The 22,226-nt window shown below is 40.8% G+C and overlaps 1 protein-coding gene across 2 annotated transcripts in view; it reads right to left on the reverse strand.

Moving 5' to 3' along the window:
- Positions 1–645: 645 nt before the first annotated feature.
- LOC131697521 (laminin subunit gamma-3-like) overlaps positions 646–22,226 on the reverse strand; it is a 38,938-nt gene continuing 17,357 nt past the window's right edge. The window contains exons 10-28 of one of the 2 annotated variants that reach the window (XM_058986883.1): positions 17,834–18,026; positions 15,711–15,820; positions 13,362–13,580; positions 10,936–11,124; positions 10,527–10,772; positions 9,892–10,045; positions 9,070–9,212; positions 8,325–8,503; positions 7,788–7,932; positions 6,979–7,184; positions 6,720–6,796; positions 5,606–5,740; positions 4,738–4,885; positions 3,964–4,116; positions 3,584–3,686; positions 3,127–3,329; positions 2,460–2,606; positions 1,682–1,781; positions 646–1,513 (exon numbers count right to left, since the gene is read on the reverse strand). In XM_058986883.1, coding sequence (XP_058842866.1) covers positions 1,251–1,513; positions 1,682–1,781; positions 2,460–2,606; positions 3,127–3,329; positions 3,584–3,686; positions 3,964–4,116; positions 4,738–4,885; positions 5,606–5,740; positions 6,720–6,796; positions 6,979–7,184; positions 7,788–7,932; positions 8,325–8,503; positions 9,070–9,212; positions 9,892–10,045; positions 10,527–10,772; positions 10,936–11,124; positions 13,362–13,580; positions 15,711–15,820; positions 17,834–18,026 — 3,113 coding nt within the window. In that variant the 3' untranslated portion in view covers positions 646–1,250. Of the gene's footprint in view, positions 1,514–1,681; positions 1,782–2,383; positions 2,607–3,126; positions 3,330–3,583; positions 3,687–3,963; positions 4,117–4,737; positions 4,886–5,605; positions 5,741–6,719; positions 6,797–6,978; positions 7,185–7,787; positions 7,933–8,324; positions 8,504–9,069; positions 9,213–9,891; positions 10,046–10,526; positions 10,773–10,935; positions 11,125–13,361; positions 13,581–15,710; positions 15,821–17,833; positions 18,027–22,226 lie in introns of both variants that reach the window. The other variant, XR_009307339.1, reaches the window with a different exon arrangement.

The following is a 22,226-nucleotide window of genomic DNA, read 5'->3' on the forward strand; positions in this document are numbered from 1 at the left end:
ACACACGCTCAGGTGTGTCTTATTAAACTCACAGTAAACCTTTGGAAGGAGAGAGTATGCAATCACGGTAAGCTGGGTTCACTGTCTGAGCAATGTGCTGTTGCTGTGCATGGAGCTAGGTGTGTAAAGGGATCATTATAATAGTGTACCGGAATGCAAACTCTCATTACACCAAACAATATACAGATATAGCAGGGCTATGCAGGGTTGAAACTGACTTTACAAACTGTACATAGAATACTTACTGTATATGAAGCTGTTTATTATTTATGTGAACTAATAATGGTACAATGCTTAAATATAACATCGGAATGAAGGCGTGTTCTGATACATAATCATTTCTTATTGTCTGCTGTAAAGGGGTTTATACTGCATCATTTCTGTGTCTTGTTTTGTTAATTGGTTTTGTATTTTGTTTAATTGTATGCTTATTTATTTATTTTACAAAATCTCAAAACAGCACCACCTTGTGGATTGAGAGAGCAATGCAAGTCATAAAACACTGAATAACACGCGCAAAGCGTATGAAGATTTTTACTGACTGGTTATAAAAAATATATTTAATCCCAATGTCAAAAAACACTTTTGTTGGTTTTCACGAATCTTGCTCCAAGTTGCTTCTTCTTAATGAAGAACAGATTCAAGTCTTTCTTTCTTTCTTTCTTTCTTTCTTTCTTTCTTTCTTTCTTTCTTTCTTTCTTTCTTTCTTTCTTTCTTTCTTTCTACATTAAAATATTGAATACCAGTAACATAGTGTAGAGTTTATAAAATGAAACCTAATTGAAGATGGTCCAAGGTAAGTTAAAAAAAAAAATACTAAATTAGAAAAAACATGATTTAGAACAAAAATCATGAGATAATAAAATATGACTTAAATTCAGAGGACCTAAAGTCTAGTGTGTGCCGAAGAGCAGCTTTTCAAATCATTGCAGTTTGATGTTAAAACGTGACCACCCCGGGGAAATAATGTCAAGAAGAATAGATCAAAAGGAAGCTTTGAACCAGAGCCTTTCCACATGCTGGCTGGCCAGCTTCTCAGCACTGTTTGCCTTTTCTTTTTCTCTTAAAAAGCGAGCAATTCGCTGGCGCTCATAATGTCTTTTTCAGCTGCGTTCTCTTGACGGGAAATGAAAAAAAGGATCAATGAAGGTGCGAAATTGTATTGCTATAACATCTTCACTGTGCTCTCTAACCAGCAGTGCACTGGATCCTTCAAACCACCCCGCACTCCGCTCCTGTCCGAGGCCTTTTCACCGTCTCCCCGTCTGCGGCCTGTTGAAGCAGCCCTCAGGAAAGTTCTGCACAATGTCCTCCAGATTGATTTTCTCCTCCAGGATCTCCGCAATGTCCTTCTCCATCTCTTTCATCTGGCTCTCCTGTTGTCGGGCTGCCTCTTGCAGTGTCTGGATTCTCAGCCCCAGCCCCTCACTCTGCACTCCCAGCTGCAGGATCCTCAGCTGAGTCTCCGTCTCGTTTAAGAGGCTCTCAAACCTCTCGTTCACCTGGCTGGTCTCTGTTACAGGGTACAAGAAGGAACACTTGAGCCCTTTCAGTCCTTATCTTAGCGCCGCATGTTAACACATGCCGTGGTGGTGGGTAATTATTGCCCAGCTTAAACTGCCCTAAGGCAATTGAAACCAAAGTAGTTCAAAACAGAAATTACTTATTACAAAATCCATACCTAACTTTGCAAGCAGATCCTTCAAGACCAATGCGTAACTCTCCAAGGACAGCTTGGCTGTCTTCATGTCTTCCCTGACATCTCCCATGTTACCCGCTATCTGAGACAAGATATTGGAAGAAAAGGCGTTCTCATGAAAAACTCACAGCCTCTGTGAACAACAGCTAAGTGCTGTAAACTGTCATTTCTCAAAAAGGTTAGTGTTGCATGACATTTCACATTGGAATTCTTCAGTAGGTTTCATATTTAGCATAACTCCTCCAGCAGTACACCATCATACTATTGCATTGCCTGTGCTTGTGCTCTGCAAGTAGAACTACCATAGGACTCCATGTACACTAGCACAGTTTGGGACAGTTCAGACTCACACCGCAATGCATTCTTGGAAGTGTAGTCCTGCTGTGAAAGGTACCTGAGACAGGTCAAATGTACCAGAATGCATTGCTTGCGAGTTGAAATGCCTGAACTGTCCTAGTGTACCTGGAGTCATAGGGTAACCCTATCTGCAAGGCTTGTGATGTTGAATGCAAGAAGAGCCCAGCAGGTGGCAGTGTTGGTGAGCTGACGCTCATTGAGATCTGCATTCCACAACTTTTGTAATGTCACAGCCCGCTTCCACTGCAGCTACGCTATAATGGGTCTTCATTTTTAGTAGCCAATATATAGTGGCCATCTATCGATCTGGTTCACATCTCTACTCACATCTGCTTCAGAGCAGTGGAGTGTTAAATGTTTTTAAACACGGCGTGCAGCAATCTCGTGGCTGAGGCTGCTCTACCTCTTCCATTTCCCGCAGGTCTCTCTTCAGCTCCGCTGCTTTCATCTCCTGGGCAGCGACTTCGTGAAGGACAGCGCTAACGGTCGAGTTCAATTCAGTCGTCATTCTGCCGGATTTCTCAGTTTGTTTGAGAGCAGCTTTTGCATCCTACAGTCCGTGACATAAAAAAAAAGTAGACAGGTATTTATACACAAGTCTCATATTAACAAATGAATACATATCAAAAGGATTTACAATCTGTTTTTCTTGTATTAGCGCGAGCAGTATTATTACTGCACTTATTACTGGAATATTTCAGTTATTCTAAAGACAACACAATAGACGAAAAACTGATTCTGCGTAAGTGGAAGGCGTAGGACTGAAGTGCCCAGGGTATAAACCCAATCAGAGGGCTATTGCTTAAGTATTCAGAACCCACCCATCATTTGAATGCTAAATGCTCCAACGCTATCTTCATTACAACTCCTTCCCCTTCTCTGTTTCACAGGTGTGGTAAAACAGAAAGCACAAACATGGATGGCATTGAAAGCTGCTTTTTAATAATTACATTGCAGTTTGGGTGTGCAGAAAAAAAGCCTCCTGCTTGACACACAAAACTATGAATAGATAAACAGTGGCCTCCTAATCCGGCCCCTTTTTGAATATCGCAGCAATGTCTTTAACATACTGCGGATGCTTCAGTGGCGAGTCTTTGGGCATCCTTGGCTGTGGCGTTAGCCTGGGTGGAGTTGGAGACTGCTGGGGTCACCGTGTTCGCTGCCTGTTTGGTCTTTTTCTTGGCGTCCACCACAATCTTCTCCTTCACCGTCCTCATCTTCTTCACCGCAACTTTGGTTTGGGTTTGCTTTCGATTCCACGTTTTCTTCATGCCTGAAGTCAAAGGAGAGAGGAGTGAGCACAGCCCTCTGTTTCAACATCCAAATCACAGATTTTTAACGATGGGCATCGACAGGGTAAAAAGAAAAAACACAGGGAGGGAGGGTTGGTGCTTCCCATTGTAAAAGCATTTCAAAGTGAAATAAAGCACAGTAAAAGCATGGTAAAGCATAGGTAAGCACGGTAAAGCATGTTGGTAAACTATGGTCGATGCATAGCATAGGGAAACTGCTAAATGACTGTCCTACCCTCCAGCTCCTTCAGTAACGCACTGGCTTCTGCGTCCACTTCTTTCCCCTTCACAACCGAGGCCAGGGCGAGGCTCTGAGATTCACTGGCACGGGCTGTTAACTGTACAAAAGAAAGCAAAGCAACAACGTGCACAGTGAAACACCCAGAAACTACAACTCCCAGCATCCTCTCTCTTCCACTTGTACATTCCACAGTCTGAGATAAGCGATGGCTGTATTCACCGTGCATTGCTGTACAGGGAAATGTATAAAGCCCTGTGTTTTTCACAAACAGAAAGACGCCTCGAAGTAAGACGGTATACATGGATACATAAGAGGAAACAGGAAAGCCAGTGAGTCTGTGAAGGGACGGGAGTAAAGAGAGGTTATGTAGCTACCGGATCAAGTTGCTGGACACTCTCCATGCTTTTGATCATGGAGTCTATCTGTGGCTGGAGCTCAGACACTGCTTTGCTGATCAGTTCCTCTTTAGACTGTGATAATCGATCCAACTCCTCAGTCTTGTTTCTCATTGCGTCCGATAGAGGTATCTGAGGAGGGACACACACACACACACACACACACAAAAAAAGTCAGCACACTTTGATTTGGATTTTAAAAGGAACTACACTGTATTGTTATGCAGGTCCCTAGAGCTACAGTCGGATGCTATTTGGCACCTTTATGTGCTGAAGTTGTGGAATATCTTGTCTAACACTATTCGAGTAAACACTCCATAACCCTACCCCTGCTTGTAAAGTATGTGCTATCTATGTGAACTGGTTGCTTTGGTTGTATGTTAAAGCTGTACCTTGCATGAACAAATAACATGCAATCTTATAATACAAACATATTCTCAAATATACAACTTTAACATTAATGCATGCATAAACCAGCAACCCATACCCATACCTTCAGGGATAATTATTACACAATAGCAATAGCATGATAAAAAATGTCACTGTAGTAAGCCGACAGTAATATATATGACACATCTATCTATTTTTGTCATTCATTTATAAATGGTCCCCGCATTTGAATAGGATCAGCTAAAAATATATATAAAAGAAATAGAGAGTAGCTTTCGAGACCACAGCAGTCTCTACGTTATGCTTTGCTTTTGTTTTAGAGGGAGACAGCAGTTAGCAGGAAATTACAGAATCTGCTCTTACTTCCCTGTGTGAGTCTGTGATCTTGGTCAGGACCACGGCAATCTCAGTGTTAATCCTTTGGACCGAACTGTACGCTTTCTTGGCTTCTGTCAGTGTTTCCTCCACTGACTCTGTTAAATTGGCTTTAGCTTCATGCATATCAAAGAACCTGGAAGACAAATCGTCCCTGTATAATATTTCAGATCGTTTCTGTGGGTGAAGCAATAATAATAACTAGAATTGCTCAATAACACAGATAGAGCAAACATAAATATTATTTTATTCAGAAAAGCCTGCTATCATATGTGCAATATACAGTATATATATATATATATATATATATATATATATATATATATATATATATATATAATATAAAAAAATCTCCTTCCTACTAACCAGTTTGAGATAAAGACCAGTTCACCATTAAGACAGAAGGAAACACCTGCCATATGCAGCATACACTTTAGCATCCCCTCATTTTTTTATGCAAACTATATCCCCTCATATGCATTCTGTAATATATAAAATCTGCATCCCCCTGTTGCACTTGCAAACCCGTCACTTTGAACAGTGCATATTGACAGTGTTATGGCGGGTGTTTCTGTTTTTTTTTTTTTTATCCAACCCCCCTGTCTGTACACGCTGCATCCCGGCAAATGCATAGCAAGGAACACATCAGAAGAGTAGCTCTATTCATATAATACATCAGAAGAGTCTCTCTATTCATTTAGCACTGCATTAACAAACTGGAATCCTGTGTACCTTCAGTCTACAAAGTGGTAATCAGCGCATTTGAAGTCATTAGTGCATGAAAGCTTCCCTTAACCCATGTGCATTATTACTGATGCTCGCAGCGATCACGTGGTGCTGTACTGATGATACTCACTGCCCTGCGAGGTCTCTCACGTAGCTTTCAGTTGAATGGTCCTCCACAATGGTTGAAAGCAGGGACAATGTTTGTTTTGAAGCCCAAAGAGCCTTTTTGGCTATTGATTCCATATAATCCGCCAATGATTTTTGACTGAAACAAAAAGATAGAGATGCTTTAGAGAGATGGGTTTCATGCTGTTTTCAAAATAGGTCTTACATCCAGCATGTGCATGGGCAGGGGGGGCATGTTTCTGTTGTAAAGTCGTCGTTGAATCATACTGGATAAATGGAACAAAATGCATATAACAAAATCATTCCACAAGTCGTACCTGCGCTCATCCGTTCACTAGGGATCTCAAATATACAGGTCTGATAGAAACATGCGTTATCCTAAATATGAATTTTCAGTTTCAATCAATCAATCAATTTTATTGTTATACAGCGCCTTTCCTGTAAAACATCTCAAAGCGCTGTACATAGCTTTACATTAAAATGACATTACATTAAAAGATACAGCTATATAAAAAAGACATTAAACAACACATTAAAAAGATACATTAGAAACAGCATTTAAAAACAAAGCCGTTTTTTAAGAGTCAATAGAAAAACCATAACAATATATAAATACATTAGAAACATCCATTACAAGTTAAACAAAAAAAAAAAAAAACTGTTAACTCCCAAAAGTCAAGGAGGACAAGTGTGTTTTAAGTGCAGATTTAATTTTTTCTACAGAATCAGAGCCTCATGTGGTATGTCACAGTCTTGTTGCAAGCCTTGCTTTCAGATAGTATCGCACTTCCTTGGTCTGTAAAATTGCCCCTCCCCTTCAATGGCTTCTCCCCTGTCATTAACCAACCAGCTGCTTCCCTTATTTACTGATATACTTTTGGACATATTGAAGGAGTAACAGTTACAGACTTCCTGAAAATAAGGCAAGCAAACTTTCTTTAACCTCCTGCAGTTCACTATTATACATTTGTAATTGTTTGTGTTGCTATGTGTTTCTTTCAAAACTGCACATGTCTGTTTATATAGTGAATGAAAGTGCATGCCAGGTCTAGGGAGTTATTTTGTTGGCTGCACCCGCTTTAACAAGGAAACCACAATGATAATATAAAGAGATTTACCTGACAGCTAGAACCTGGGATTCATTTACTAGTATTGTCCATTTGTTCGGTTCCCTGGGGAGATCATGAGGAATCACCTGAACAAGAAAAAAGATGCATTCTTATTACGCCTGTGCCTCTCTGTGTATGTTATATACCAAGTACAGTGATAAAATCACTGTAGCCTAAAAAAACAAGCTGTGTCAAAGCTTTTTGAACAGAATAGCACTGCATTCATGGCTCACTAAATTCACAAAACCAACTTGCTTTATCGCCATACCATATTGTCCAGTGTTTCCCTGGCTAGCTGCAGCTGTCCCTGTGTGGCCTGGATGCTGGAGCCTGTGTCGTTGAGAGCGCTGCAGTGTTTATCGTTCCCTGCCCCGCTGCAGTTCAAGTCACGGCTGATATTGCTCAGCCTTTCTTGTATGGTCCGGACTGACGTCTCCAATTCCATAAACTGATTCAGGAAAGCGTCTCTGGCATCTGCAAGCACAAAAGCAACACTGGGATGTATTTCGAAGACTTTGATGTAGTGTAAAGTTCACATTGCTGTAAAGCTAACAAACGCAGCTTCATATGATCTAATTCTCATGAGAAGACACTTATACCATAACAAAAGCAACACTGGGATGTATTTCGAAGACTTTGATGTAGTGTAAAGTTCACATTGCTGTAAAGCTAACAAACGCAGCTTCATATGATCTAATTCTCATGAGAAGACACTTATACCATAACACAGGGTCAAATTATAAAGCAGTTTTAGAATGGAAGGGAAATTATAAAGCCGTCTCAGAAGAGACAGAAATGACAGCTGCACAGAAACTTGCTTGCTATTCAAATTAAGGTTTTTGGTAAAACAAAAAAACACTTACAAACGGTAAAGGGTACGAGAGCATCTCTATGGCATAGCTGTGCCTGCTGTGCTGTTTTTTTCCCCCCTGAAAAAAAGCTAATGCAAAATGTCCAGTATACCTTGCATAAGACACTGGATCCCAGTTCCATGATTATTTAGGCTAATCTGCTCTTTCAGCTGGCTATAAAATAGAAGCCTGTGAAATCGGATGAAGTACTTCTCTGAATCCTCACTTTGCATTGCCAGTAAGTCCTCCAGTGAATTGCTGAGGGAACCCTCCCTTTGCACAGGGTAATGTTCGTAGCCTCTGTGAGACTGGCAATCGTATTTCTTCAGCTCCTCTTCCAAAGCTTGCAGCTTTTCCTTCAGTTTGGCTGCCTAAGAAAAAATACGAAACAATATTAGACTCCTTGGTATAATGCAATCTTCCATGCTCAGTGGCATGAGGGCTTCGCTTCGCTATTCTCATTTTCTTGTGGTGAATTCTGCTGCTGATAATAATAGCCCCCTGGGTCACGTCACACGTGGGTTTTCACTCAGGCCACGACTTTCTTCGGAACAAAATAAGAAAACAAACAAAAAATAAAAATACGGTAACACTTTACATGGCGTCTCTAATTACTGTGCATTTATATAGTAAATACATGCGTACTTACACAGAATGACATAGTTGTCTATAGAGGCGCTATCATTTAATCCATGCCATAAGGCTAATGTTATGAATCAGGCAATCCCAATGCTTCTCGTCTGCAGCGTTCAGCTCCTCTTACCTCATCTCGCACCAAGCCGTAGCACACTGGGCACTCCTCGCACTGGTGCGTGGCTCTGTTGTGGAAGTAGTTCACCTTACACTGATCGCACTTGTACCCCACAAACCCCTCCCGACACAAACAGGTGCCGTTGCCGTGACACTGCATGGTGACAGAACCCATGGGGGAGCAGTTACACGCTGCGGGGAAGAGAGAAGCAAAAAACAAAACACAACATTAGAAAAGAAAATTCCCCAGTTTCATTCCCTCCCGAAACCTGTTCCAGACCTCCCTGTCATTGCCAATAGGATGCATGTGCCATTAACACGTCCTGTTTGAATGATTTATTGCTTTTACAATGTTATTTACTGCTGCCTTCTCTTGCCAGGCCTCCCTTGGAACGAGATGCATATCTACCCTGATTAAATAAAGACATGCATTTGAATTTGAATTTAACATTTGCTTCCCTTTCGTTTGGTAAAGATTGCTCCAGAGTTCATATATTTTTGCACTTGCAAACCCGTCAGAGTTCATATATTCATACGTTTCAGCTACATTGACAGATGCCTGCTTGCCCATTCTTTACTTTGCTCGTTACAGAGATGATGTATCCTTTCAGCTCCTGTTTTCATCTGATTTGAATTCCTGATTGATCTGACGGGGTCTGCATCTCATTTACGGACACCGTTCAAGGGAAGTAGGTATGTCGCGTTTAGACTGAAGGTCTGTTCAGCTCGGACCTCTGGAAATGGGCACACTGACTCACCCCTGCAACCCCTGGCAGAGAAGCTGAAGAATCCTTTACGACACGAGTCACACGCTGACCCCTCGACCCCTGGGCGGCACGAACACTGTCCTGTGATTGGGTGACAGGCACTGGATACTGAACCAGTGGGGTTGCAGGTGCATCTAGAGAGAGAGAGTGAGGACACAGAATTCAGTCAACACTGTTACTAAAGTAAACTAAGGCAAGCAGCTTCAGCTTTTACTGTCCCTAAACATTTTTATGATGTTTGCATCATTCCAATGGGTTCTTATTAAAAGTTGTAAACATTTTTTAAAAAACTTTTTTATATGGTTTATGTTAGGGCCATAATGTAAGCTTCCCACAGTAAAAGCCTAGCAAAGTGTAAAGCATAGTGAAAGCATGGTAAAGCATTGGTAAGCATTGTAAAACCCAGGGTATGGTAAAGCATATTGAAATAACATGGAAAGCTTGTAAACTATAGTAAATGCTGAGTAAGTAAGTGTAAGTGATTACACTGACTACATTGTTTTAGAAAGTAAGAGTAATGCACATTTGTATTGTCAGCAATACAAAAGTAATCTCGATTCAAGCCGTTCCCAAGATGGCCCTGGCATTGAAAGACACTTTGGCTGATCCAGTCTGTGTTACACACAGTACGTCTGTGGCAAGCAACTAGAACTGAAAAGCAGCTTCTGATGCAGGTCAAAGCACCTCAACAAAACCAACATCAAAAAACACAATATCTGAGGAATTGGAATTAAAAGGGCACATAAAGCTAGGCACTCCTTTCAAGTCCTCAGAGATTGTGTCAATGCAGCTAGAGTGTTCTCCCACACTTACCTCTGACAGCCCTCTCCTGGCCGCAGGTTGAAGAAGCCGGTCTCGCAGTGTCCGCAGTCTCGTCCGGTCACATGACTCAGGCACTCACACTGACCAGTCTGCGCACCACAGCCTGCGGACGGACCCACTGAACCAGAGGGGCTGCAGTTGCAAGCTGGAGGCACAACACAGTCACTGTCAGTTCAATTGGAAACAAATGCTGTCTGGCTTTGTAATAATAAACTGGATTTAGACACCAATGCCTTTCTTCTGTACTCTTGCTATGTTTAATATGGGTAGGATTACATTTAAAACCTTTTTTTTTGCTCTCACTTCGCATGTAGGCTTTTACTGAGGAACGGGAGAGATGATGTTTTGTTGCTTTGTAATATTTCTGCGTCTTTATGTCTTATTCTCTGAGACTTGAATGTTCAACACAGCTTCAGCATAATTGTGCTGAAATGACAGCTGCGGTATTAGTACATCACATCTCTGGAAGATGTGGCACCCACATTTATCTTTTTTCTAACATTTTTTTGATTAAAAAAAACTGTGGATATCGAGCCATTATCGCCCCAAACCACTGTTCTTGAACGTATTAGATCCTGTAATGCTGGCGTTCATAATAAACATAGTAATACCACGTAGATACTCACGCCTGCACTTGTGGAGTGTTTCCCGGTCTAGCGCGTTACCGTAGTAACCGTCCTTGCATCGTTCACACCGGTCTCCTTCTGTGTTGTGCAGACACTTGAGGCAGCGCCCGGTTGCGTGGTCACAGACGCCGACGGCATTGGGGTCCACGTTCCCACTGCACTGACAGGGACGGCACGGCTTCCACTGGCCACGGACCCCCCGCGGGTCACCATGGAAACCATCGTCACACATTTCACAGCGAGTTCCTGTCCGGAGGGTAAATAAATAAGAGCTCGTCACGTCCCGAGAGATCCCAGACGTGCCGCGTCCGCTTGTTATGTGAAGTAGAAAGGAATACTTTATGCTTTAAATGTTGATGAAAGAGTAGTTTTGGACACATAGCAAATATATATTTTTCATTGAGGCTACCTCGTTGCCCTGGCGGGCACTCTGTACAGACGACCTCCCCGGTATCTGGAATCACTGCACAGCTGGACTGGTGCGGGCAAGGGCAGGGCTGACAGTCACCGGAAGTCCCTAGTAAAGGGTTTCCATAGAAACCGTCAGCGCAGCGCTCACAGGTAGGCCCGACCGTGTTGTCCCTGCACTGGCATAGGCCTACAGAGTAAAAAGACACGGGAAATAATAAACAGGTTTAATAGCAAACTTCAATTGTCCTTTTATCTTTGATGTAAACTCTACACCCCCAAACCTGGGCATACCAGTATTTAACTAGCATTTCATAAGATGTTTGACCGATAGAACACCTTTTCATGTTGGGCAAAACGTTTATAACAATCTCCCTAATTGACCCCTCGTGGTCATGAGTTTCTACTGATAAAAGTGAATGCAGTATTATTGTATTGTACCGATATCAATGACCTACCATCTCTGGGAAAAGGATAAGCTCCATTAGTTGTCTATCAGTTGTTTTTTCTCCTAACACGCGTTGCCAGCAGGTGGCAGTGTGCACAAAGCCATCACAGCACTTCTGAGAATAATTAAAGTAGGTAGCTCTCATTTGGTTGCACTTGGTTTTTTTAGTTTTTAAACAACTTTAGACGTCCTTTGTTCATTGATTTTGTGTACAATTTGAAGGGTTTAATCAAGTAATCAAGTCTAAACTAATTTAGACTTAACATTCACCTTGAGTCAATGCGCGCAGTGCTGGGGGACAGACTTAAATCTACATTCCCTGTTCAAGATGATCACGATACATCTTGAACTGGGAATATCTTTCATTTCCTCCTGGGAAGGACCCCGTGGTCTTTGTTAAGTGGTTTCTGGCGACATAAGGCATGGGAAAAATAACAGCGCCTTAAGCAATTTCTCCAAGAAAATGCAAAGAAAATAAAAGCTGTTTCATTGGGGAACAGAGTTTCAGAAAACCACCCCTTTCTGATGCGGAAAAGGAATTGAAGATTCTGATCAAACGGAGAGTCAACTCAAAAGAGAATAACTGCCACCCTGAATGTAGGCTGGTGCTGGGGTTTCCAGGAGAATGTTTTGACAGTCTAAAGACTTCTGGGAACGCCACCCCGAAGGGCTGCAGACAGTTGCTTGTTTTTTTGTAGGCCTTTTTATTTATTTTTGAAGATGGATCCAGAATGTCTCCCACAGAGACGTCATGCAGTTTTTTTTTTTTTTTTTATAGAGAGACCCTGGATCAAATGACTGCGGGTTTCAAACATAAACAAATAGAAAGAAGTAAAGGAGTAACATAGAGAGGGTTCCTCTAAGAAACATTCACCTTCCTTCTCATGGACCATGAATATATTGAGGGCAGTGAAATAACAAAGGATCCTTACAGTGTAACTAGTCAATTGTAGAATCGTAACACAAGGAAGCGCTGAACAGGAACTGGTTGACTATCCAGTAAATCCACAGGTAAAGGACAAACACTTGCAGGTTCGGGTCGGGTTGCAGGTCTTATTAAAGCAGGTCGGGTCGTGAGTAAGAAGATGGTGCTGCAGCGGGTTGCGGGTTTGGGTCAGGGTCCTGTAGTAGCAGGTCCAGGTAGGAAGTGGGTCGTAATAATCGGACCCGCGCAGGACTGTGATGCACGGTTTGCCTGTTTTAAACCTCGGTGTCATCTAAAAATGCATACAAAATACAGACCCTTCCCTGCGTCTGTTGCTGTAGTTTGTGGGTTACATAGATCATTAAAGAGAAAGAAATCCTCACAAAGGCGTCAAATGAACACAGTTCAGACTCGAGTCGCGAGCACTTCAAAGCAGCAGATGTGAGTGCATTACTGCCATAGGAGCAGATGTGAGTGCATTACTGCCACCTGACAGCATCACAACACATCAGTTAGTGATAATGCGCTAAAGGGGTGCTAGATGTTCCATTTCTTTTCAAGATGAATGATATTTTGTTTGTTCGCAGTCTGGCTTCTTTGAAGATAATTTGTTTTTTTTGTCGTCAGTGGTAAACAGGTTTTTCTGAGATCCACATTCTGTTCCTGATTTTATGGCTGGGATGTTTTAAATGATTGGACAGCATGTACAGTACCTTGCATGCATGTGTGAAGGACATGCGCCAGACATCATCAGCTTACAGAACAGCTTCTCCTGAAGAACATTCTCATTTCCAGATGGCTGTATAGAAACTGTATACATATTCAGCTGACCCTATTAAAAGGTATACTTCTCGTGTACGAACTTACCCTGCACTGCATGGTGACTTTTCAAGTTTTGACCTTTCTTAAAAAAAAAAAATCTAATATTACTATGAACTCAGATACCCTGTAGTAAGGTCCCTGTGGGTTTTAGGGGCGGGTTTTGTTTTGTTTTTAATAACAATGCATTTAAAACAAACCAGAAGAACAAAACAAGCAGAAGAGGTTTATGAACCTGTCTCTCCATCGCACACCCCATGCTGGTTGCAGGTGCAAGGCACACACCGAGTGAAGGGTCCGCCGCTGGGGGTCTCTCGTTTATACCCTGGGGCACAGAACTCGCAGAACTGCCCCACGTACCCCTGGGGGCAAATGCACTCCTCCACCCAGGGGGCAGGAGGCTCCAGTCCTGGGGCTGCAGACACGAGGGTAACCTCCGACAGCTGGGCTGTATCTGTGGGAGAAAACACATACCGGGACATGACGAACAGACTGTACTCCATCCGAATCTTATCATCTCCACAGTAATCTACAATACTTAAAACAATATTGCTACCTGCTGGGATCTAACCCTGTTCAACAAAGATAGCTACATGCAGAAAGAGGAAATACATAATTCCAATGCTTGATTTATCTCGATCTCCTGCCTGTCACTCAGCAGCGAATGCACACACCCACACGGCAGACGGCTACCCTGTCACAAGCATTAATACCCTGTATCCTTCCAAACAAAGGATTTAGGGGAGCTCCCTAATAAAAGCTGAATTTCAAAACAATAATTGTGTGAATACAGTAATTGTTACAGCTGTGTATAATGGTATTTAAAACAGGATTAATTCATTCCGACTTTTTACATAATCCGCCCTTACTCTGCTCCCACCGCAGTTGGATATGCGACAGATTACTGTACTTATTGGTTTACTGGATGAAGAAGCATGTTTAGAGTAAATAATCCCAGTTATTTGCCTGTGTGATCAGCCTTTATTACAAAGGCTGGTTATATCAGTCGCTTCTTACATTTCTGATTTTGAAGAATGTCTGGAAGACATCGGGCCCTTACTTATCATTCGTGGTTTGTCTGAACTTTAAAAGTACAAACAAGTGACAAGCCTCTGTCTGGCCACAAGAATTAGCAGCCAGAATCGAGACGGATCTCACCTGCCATTGCCCTCTAGTGCATTACATTCCTATTGTAGTGCACATTGCCTTGTCATTTGTTACAGGGTTCACAGGAGGTTTGGATCTGTTTTTCAAATTAACATGTACAATATGCATGTTGTTGTACAGCCACACATGATATGGATTATCTAGCCTGTGTAGACCGTGGAATTTTGGTACTGATCAGCACAATAATGCAATAAACACAATTGCCCACTGGGGGTGCTGTCGCACGCCCATATGTGCAGATCAAATGGTTTATTAACTGGAAATGCTCCATATGGCCACTTTTTATTTCAACACGTTTTGCTGTATGTCGGGCCTGTGCATCGCATGCAATAAACAAAGTGAATGCAGTTGGGCTAAACACATGATTACTGACATCACTGTGCAGACAGAGAGCAAACACATTTGCAAACACAAGAAGAAAGAAGAAACTAAACACTGTCCTGCGCAGGGGGTGCGGGAGGGGGGGGGGGGGGGGGGGGGTGCAAAGAACACCCAGAACAGCTGCTCCACGACTGGGAGCTATTCTATTTTCTTTGATCCCCCAAACAATTACAATGTTATTATGCAATGTTAAAATATACTTAATGTGTATCAGAAAAGGGTTAGGGTTAAAAAAAAATGTGCAAAAAGATTTACACATTAAGTACATTGTAACGATGCATAATAACATTGTATTTAAGTGTAAGTACACTTGTGTTTACTAAGTAACTACTATGTAAATGCACAGTAATTAGAGACACTTCATGTGAAGTGTTACCAGTATAATGTTGTATACTATATAGGGTAAACTACAGTTTTTATTTGTGCTGCTCTCTCTTTAAGAGACAGGAAACAGGATGTCCTTGCTATTACATTATCAATGCACTTTCATTCAGGACCATTCTAGAGTCACTTTTGATCTTTTATAGCCATCAGATGGAAATGATTTTCAGCCTCTGGATTTAAATCCATCACAGACGGATTAATCCGGTTTGACAGGCCAGCGCGTGACTATCCTCCGCTATCAACCTGAAGAGCAGAGGCACATGCGGTGTGAAGACATTGGACCCTTTTTCGCAGGTTGTTACTGCCTTTGAATGGTGCAGACGGTAGCGTCCTGGGCTTCCCTCATACAGAATACATTTTTTTTAAAGTGGAAAAACGATGAATTAGCTTTTTAACCCTTTCATGCAAGAAATATTTAAAATACAGCTTAACTTCACTATAACAGTTGTGCAAGGATGTGAGTCATGTGACTTAGCTTGCCTATTATGTGAGTTCCGGCTACACCACTGCTGCCTGTAGAAAATAGTATAGAACCCTCCTCCCCCATCGCCATCCTTAGTCTCATGACTTAGTTTGTAAATAAGACCCTCAAACACACACAGCAGAGGGTGAATGAATTTGTGGTTGCTCTGCAGAACTTCACTCAACTCACAGCTGTGGCCCCCAGCGTTGCTTATTTTAATGGAAGTGAGGTTGGAGAGAAGTCGATGAAACTCAAAGGATGACAAAGGGATCTGCTGGCCTGCCTGTCCCTCGTGAAGCCTGAAAAAGACATTGACACAGCTGTGTTTAAAATGCTACGGAGCTACCAATGCATTTCTAATGAGAGCATGGCGTTCAAACGATACACATCTCAGAAAGAGAATGTGTCAATCAAAATTCTGAAGTAGCCAGACCCACACACTATAATGAAAGAGTTATTTTACTCAGGAGTAAGGGCCTCTATTGTCCACAGTGCTACTCTTCAATGGTATGGCATTATTTTATTCAACAATTCAATAACAGTCACAAATATGATATATTCTTGAAAATCTAACTTTAAAACTGAAAAAAAACCCTCTTTAAATAACTGCTTAAGCTTAATAGTGCCCTTTAATCATTTTCACCCTATGCAACTTTCAGAGTTTTAAAACAAAGAATGTAAATAATGTTTTGGTGAATTTTGTAACAAAAACAAACTAAAAAAAACAGTATTTAACTATTTCATATGAGCTAAAGCTCATATGAAATAATTGGGTGCTTGTATTGCTATTTTATTACCCTGAACTCTGTAATCATTGAGAACTCCTTCAGGAGATCTTCCAATAAGGACTATTAAGTTTTACTATGCCCTCGCTGCACCACTTAAATGACAGGCTGAATAAATCACCTTTTGTTCACTGTTTTTACAGTCTTTCTCAGTGTGAAATGCTGAACTGCACTTTTCAGAGAGCAAGTGACCCCCTATTGTTCAGTAATAGTTCTCATTTATGAAAACCAGAACCCTACGAAGACCTGAGACGTAATTACTTGAACCTTATAATTAGGGTAGATACTGTCTACTTGTAGGCAGAGTTGGAGGATTTCTTTATGCAGTACGGTAGGTCCATAAATGCCTTTTCTGGAATAGAATATGTAGTATGACTTACACTTTAAAACTTGAATCAAGACCACACTGTTTCAGCCTGCCATGCATATTTAGTGTCTCTGATTGCTGTGTATCTACATAGTGATTACTTAGTAAATACATGTGTGCTTGCACATAATCACAATGTTTTCATGCATAGTTACAATGTACTTAACGTGTAAATCTTTTTGCACAATATATGTAACTGCACATTTGTTTTAGAAAAAGGGTTAGGGTTAGGAGTTAGGGTAGGGTTTGGGATTAGGTTATATCTTGAAAAAAGATTTGCACATTAAGTACATTGTAACACATTGTAATTATGTGGAAGTACCTTCAATTTTACATCTGCAGACTGGAAGACAGTCTTCTTAGAGGTCAAAATATATTAATTAGGCTTGCCATGAATTACTAGCTGTGGAATTAATTACACCATGAAAAAAAAAAAAACGATGTAGTCTTCACATACGTGTTAAAAGGTTATTCAGTAGCTAATTAAATAACCTGCCTTGTATTTCCATTAGCTATGGAGATTTCATCTGCAGTATTGAAATACCAAACCAAAAAAAACAAAAAACTGCTACCTTGATTAAAGAAAGCTTGCGTGGCTACGTTCAGGTAGTCTGCTGCCCTTCCTTTGTCATTTCATATGTTAAAGCAGGTCACTGGCTGCTAAGCATGTCAGTCATCACGTAAACCAGCTTGGGTTGGTATAAAATGCGTTTTTTCTTTGAGAACAGCTTGTGTGAGACCTGCACAGCAAACGTGTGAGACCTGCACAGCTGTACCCCTTTTAAAGACAACTAACAAGCATATTGGCAGCTCCATTCTAGCCTATGTGTGTCCCTGTTGCTTTTGCAATGTCATGTTGCCAGTATTGTTCACTGTTCTTTTCTTAACTCTCTGCAGATCAATTGCGTTTTTGCTTTGTTTTGGAGTACAGTTGCCATTCAAAGGCAGGGTTACCATATGACTCCACGTTCACTCGAACAGTTTGGGACAGTTCAGGCTCACATCGCAATGCATTCTGGTACAGTTTACCTGTCTCAGATACCTTTCAGGACTACACTTACCAGAATGCATTGGGGCATGAATTAAAAAGCCTGAACTGTCCAAAACTGTCCCAGTGAACACAGAGTCATGTGATATTCAAAGGCATTGAAGGGTATTACCTGAATACAAATGTCTGTTGGGGATGGGAGTCTGTCACAGTTTTATTCTGCGGGAAAAGACGTGCTGACATTCTCATCCCCGAACCTTCGATTATCAGCGTCACAAAGGAAGGCAGGAGCTCCTCGCTTTCTCCTTTGAACGTCAGAGAGAGGGGCTGTCCGTAGCTGAGGAGTTTGTCCCCCAAAAACTTCCCTGAAACAAGAGCACAAGCAATTAAGAATGCTTCACTGCTGCAAGCCATTTTACCCTTGAAGTCTTTGTAGGACTGTTTGCAATGATTTGCCCACAGGCTGAATAATAAGAACCTTCTCCTAGGTATTCTAGGGTGATTCTAAAAAAAAAACTTGGAAATACAATTCCAGATACCAGGAGGTCCTTTAAGTGTCTGCTGAGATCAATATGTGTGCATTATTTACTGTGTTACTCGAATCTCCCTTGGCAATGCCATCGCTGTAATATTATTTTGATGGAGATTTGCTCATTATGATAATAAAATGAATATATATATCATGAACATTTGGGTTCTATTTAATTATTATTTATGCATTTAAGCTTACTTTAATGACAAAACGCATTAGCCCCCTAAAGATGTCCCTGTCTGTGCTTAAAATGTGTCTAAAGAACAATGAATCAGTTTTTAATGTTGCTTTTTTTTACATATTGAGTGAACTTTATGGCTGCCTTTATCCTTGTTATTACTATCATTTTTTTCATTTTTATTTTCTGCTGCTGTTTTCTATCTTTATTCTTATTTTATCTACAGTACATTTTAAAGAGTGAGTATCTTCAGATGTCTGGAGAACCCTGTGGGACAGGCAGTCTTCCTCACACCATTCAAATCATATGACAACCTTATAACTCTTAAGCCCCACTTACTCTGTCTATATACTGTATGTATATATACAGTAGAGAGAGAGAGAGAGAGAGAGAGAGAGAGAGAGAGAGAGAGAGAGAGAGAGAGAGAGAGAGAGAGAGAGAGAGAGAGAGAGAGAGAGAGAGAGAGAGAGAGAGAGAGAGAGACTGAGAGAGACTGGGCTATGGTTGAAGGTGGATGGATGATTAAAATGAACCGGTACTGTGCAATGACTTAAGACAGCTCAATACATGACAATTATACAAACTGGAACCAATCCAATATAAGTTAACTAACAGACTGACAACTACCAGATCAACAATACAAGTATTCCAAGTCGGTGGGTCAACTAACAGCCAATAATGTTGCATTAAAGGGGTGCTTATCAAGCACCCCTTTAGCACCAGCAATGGGTCCCGTTTCTTCTATTGAAGATCTTTTGGTCCTTTGCTTGTATTTTGTAATTCCATGTGTAATATGCAGCTCTCTCAAAGACAACGCTATAGAAGTGAAAACTGATGCAGCTTCCTGGTGTGGCATCTCATCCTGCGCTGTAGGTCAGCTTCACTCCAGTGATCTAGCTGCAATCAAGCCATGTGAGCTCCTGCGGAGGAAATGGTTCGGCACCAGGCTTCTTGAAGATTCTGGAATCCCAGTGCTAATGCTGCTGATGCTAATGAGAGATTGTCATAACCTTGGTTGACAAGCCTTCAAATGGGAAGAATGCATGTTGAAGCAGCTGCCATATAATGTTCAGAATTTTACAGTTGCAAGCCAGGAAGCAAAGAACTACCAGTGCAGAAAATAACAGCTGCAAATTGCATCAGTAGAGGATTCAGCGAGTCTGTCAGAGTCTCATTAAAACTATACAGTATTTATCCAATTAATAGAATATCGCAAATTAACTCTATAGAAATAAATATTTATATATTTAAATTATCTCAATGTGTTCTAATATGACACAAAGGCATCGTCTATACTGTATTAAATTCTTGGCAGATGATTTGTTTTTATTATAGGCTTCTTAAAAAAAAAAAAACCCTCCCAGGTCTTTAAGATTTCCAACCTTGTATTTATCACCGGGCTCCACATAACACGCACCATTGCGAGCTTTAGTAGCTGTTCGATATCGCTCCTCTTGAGTAGACGAAACAAATCCATCCTCCTCTACAAGAACAGCTTTTGAATCGTGATTTGAATTCTATCCCGCTCGGATCCGCCGACTCCCATTCTTTCAGATGAGCTTCTTAAAACCCTGCTCATGTCCGCCAGCCTTGGCAAGGGATCATTCATCTACCTTGGTGCTTCTGTGAGGAACAGCGCTGTGGTAAACATCATGGCTCTGCTTGCTTTAACTCATTAAAGCTGTGCAGAGACCCATGAAACCTGCTCATGTGTGCAAAACTCTTCCCTTTATCTTTGAACACTTTGGGCAACACATTTCATTTAATTTATTTCATTGCTTTTAGTGAAAACACTGTTGATCGTGCCTGTGATCGTTTATTAAAATGTCTATTTTACAAACTAAAATTAAAAGCATGCAGAACAAACAGAACAGTCATCTATGAAGTTTTTTCTTCAATTGAGAATCTTGTGCTACCTGATATAACAGCTTAAATATGAATTATTTTCCTTGTGGATTGTCTGTGCAGCTACTGTCTGTAGCTCGGGGGAAACTGCTTGGGTGTGAATAACTGTGATGGCAGCCAAAAATTAAACCACTGCAAAAAAGTTTCTTGATTTCTAAAAAGTACTTCAAGTTAATTCAAATCATCACATGTATTGTTATAAAATCTATAGACGTGACACTTCAGTGTAACCCATGGCCAGAGTTTTATTAACTGTTTTTTTTTTTTAGTTGAGTTCAAATTGAATTTCTTTGAATCAATGCTGAATTTAGGATTGCTGCATACCATATGAATTATATACATACGTAAATTCAACAGAAAATCATGTGTTGGATAATTTGCAATTACTTTTGAATTACTGGCAACTGTTACATGAATAATGCATTTCCTCATAATATCCTCCAGTACGCAGACCATCTTCCCAGCATGTGTGTGAATCCCCATTGGTGTGGAAGGAGGGTGAGGTCAAACACACCAACAAACGGAGGACTTTGGCATCAAATATCCTCAAGTTGCTTCCGCTCTTTTTCTAAAAGATATATTTTGCGCGAGAACAAAAAAAAAAAAGAAAAAAGAAAAAAAACAGAACAAACAACCTATAGGGAGTTTTCCTTCTTTGTTTTTTGCTCCGAGTTAGAAATGCAAGGTCAATACGAGGTCTCGGTATGGTAAACGTGTGTGTGTGGGATCCTGCTAGCCGGGGGTACAAAGACACAAGAAGGTCAAATAGCTGACCCCCAGGTCACACTGTGAGTCAGAGGCCCAGATGGGTTGGGTACTATAACTCCAGAACCCTCCCTGCTGGAATTCAGCTTGCTTTAAGGTTTGTTTGCTTCTACTTTTGGTTAAATCCATTTTGAATAATATACATAAATAAATTAAAGCAACTGCAGCTGTGCGAGAAAGGATTAGTGCTGGCTGATTCTTTGTAACACATCTTGTATAAGACAATGCATTTCAGTTAATGCAGTATGTAGACTAAACTGGTGATGTTTTACAATAAGTGCCAAGGTGAATTTCGGTTACTGGTTTAGTTTAAGTATTTAACAGCACATTAAAAAGAAAATAGCTTTGTTAGTCTTTTATTTACATTTCCCAGACTGTTTTATGATGTGTGCTATCATTCTGAGTCTAGCTTTTGCTTCTCTAATACAAGGTTATTATATTTTTTTCTCTAAATCTGCCTTTACCAGGCTTTGAACTTGCTTTGAGCTTGTCTGGAGAATCCTAAACGCCAGGGGCTAAACAGACTTCTGCATTCCATTCAAATCACAAGATGATGTAACCATTCAACCCTGTTACCAGAGCTGAACAGTCACATGATCACATGATTTGAATGGAATAAGTAAGTATGTTCTGGCACTCAAAGTAAGCACGAAGACTTCTAAGATTTTTGAGAACCATTAGAACACAAAAGTGGAGGAACAGAACCCAGAAAATAGCAAAGGAAATGTAAAGAAGCAACTCAAATAGTATGTGAAGCGACTTTCTCTTTAAGCATAGACCCACTGATAGGAGCCACCTTCATTCTAACCCCCTGTTATTCTACTATAGTAATGTTTGTACCTAAGAGTTTTATGAAGGACCTTTCATGATCATTCAGAGCTCTAAGAAAAATCTAGTTATTAAAATGTTTTTCTTTTAGAAACAACCGATGCCAGTACTGCACAGGAGCAAAGTAAATATATCCCATTAGCTTTTAATATGCTATAAATAATAATAGGAACAATTTTTGTTTCTCCCTATAATATTCTGCACATATATTGAGTAAAGAGGAAATCCTCCATATATTTTCAGAGGAACACCAAACTGACTGATGTATGGACATTTTTTCTTTTATATTTTAGAATGGCCGTTTATTTTTCCCCTCACCGCAGCAATTCCCCACACAGCTCAGAAGAACTGAAGGTC

The sequence above is a fragment of the Acipenser ruthenus genome, chromosome 15 (genome assembly GCF_902713425.1).
Source record: "Acipenser ruthenus chromosome 15, fAciRut3.2 maternal haplotype, whole genome shotgun sequence".
Lineage (NCBI taxonomy): Eukaryota > Metazoa > Chordata > Actinopteri > Acipenseriformes > Acipenseridae > Acipenser > Acipenser ruthenus.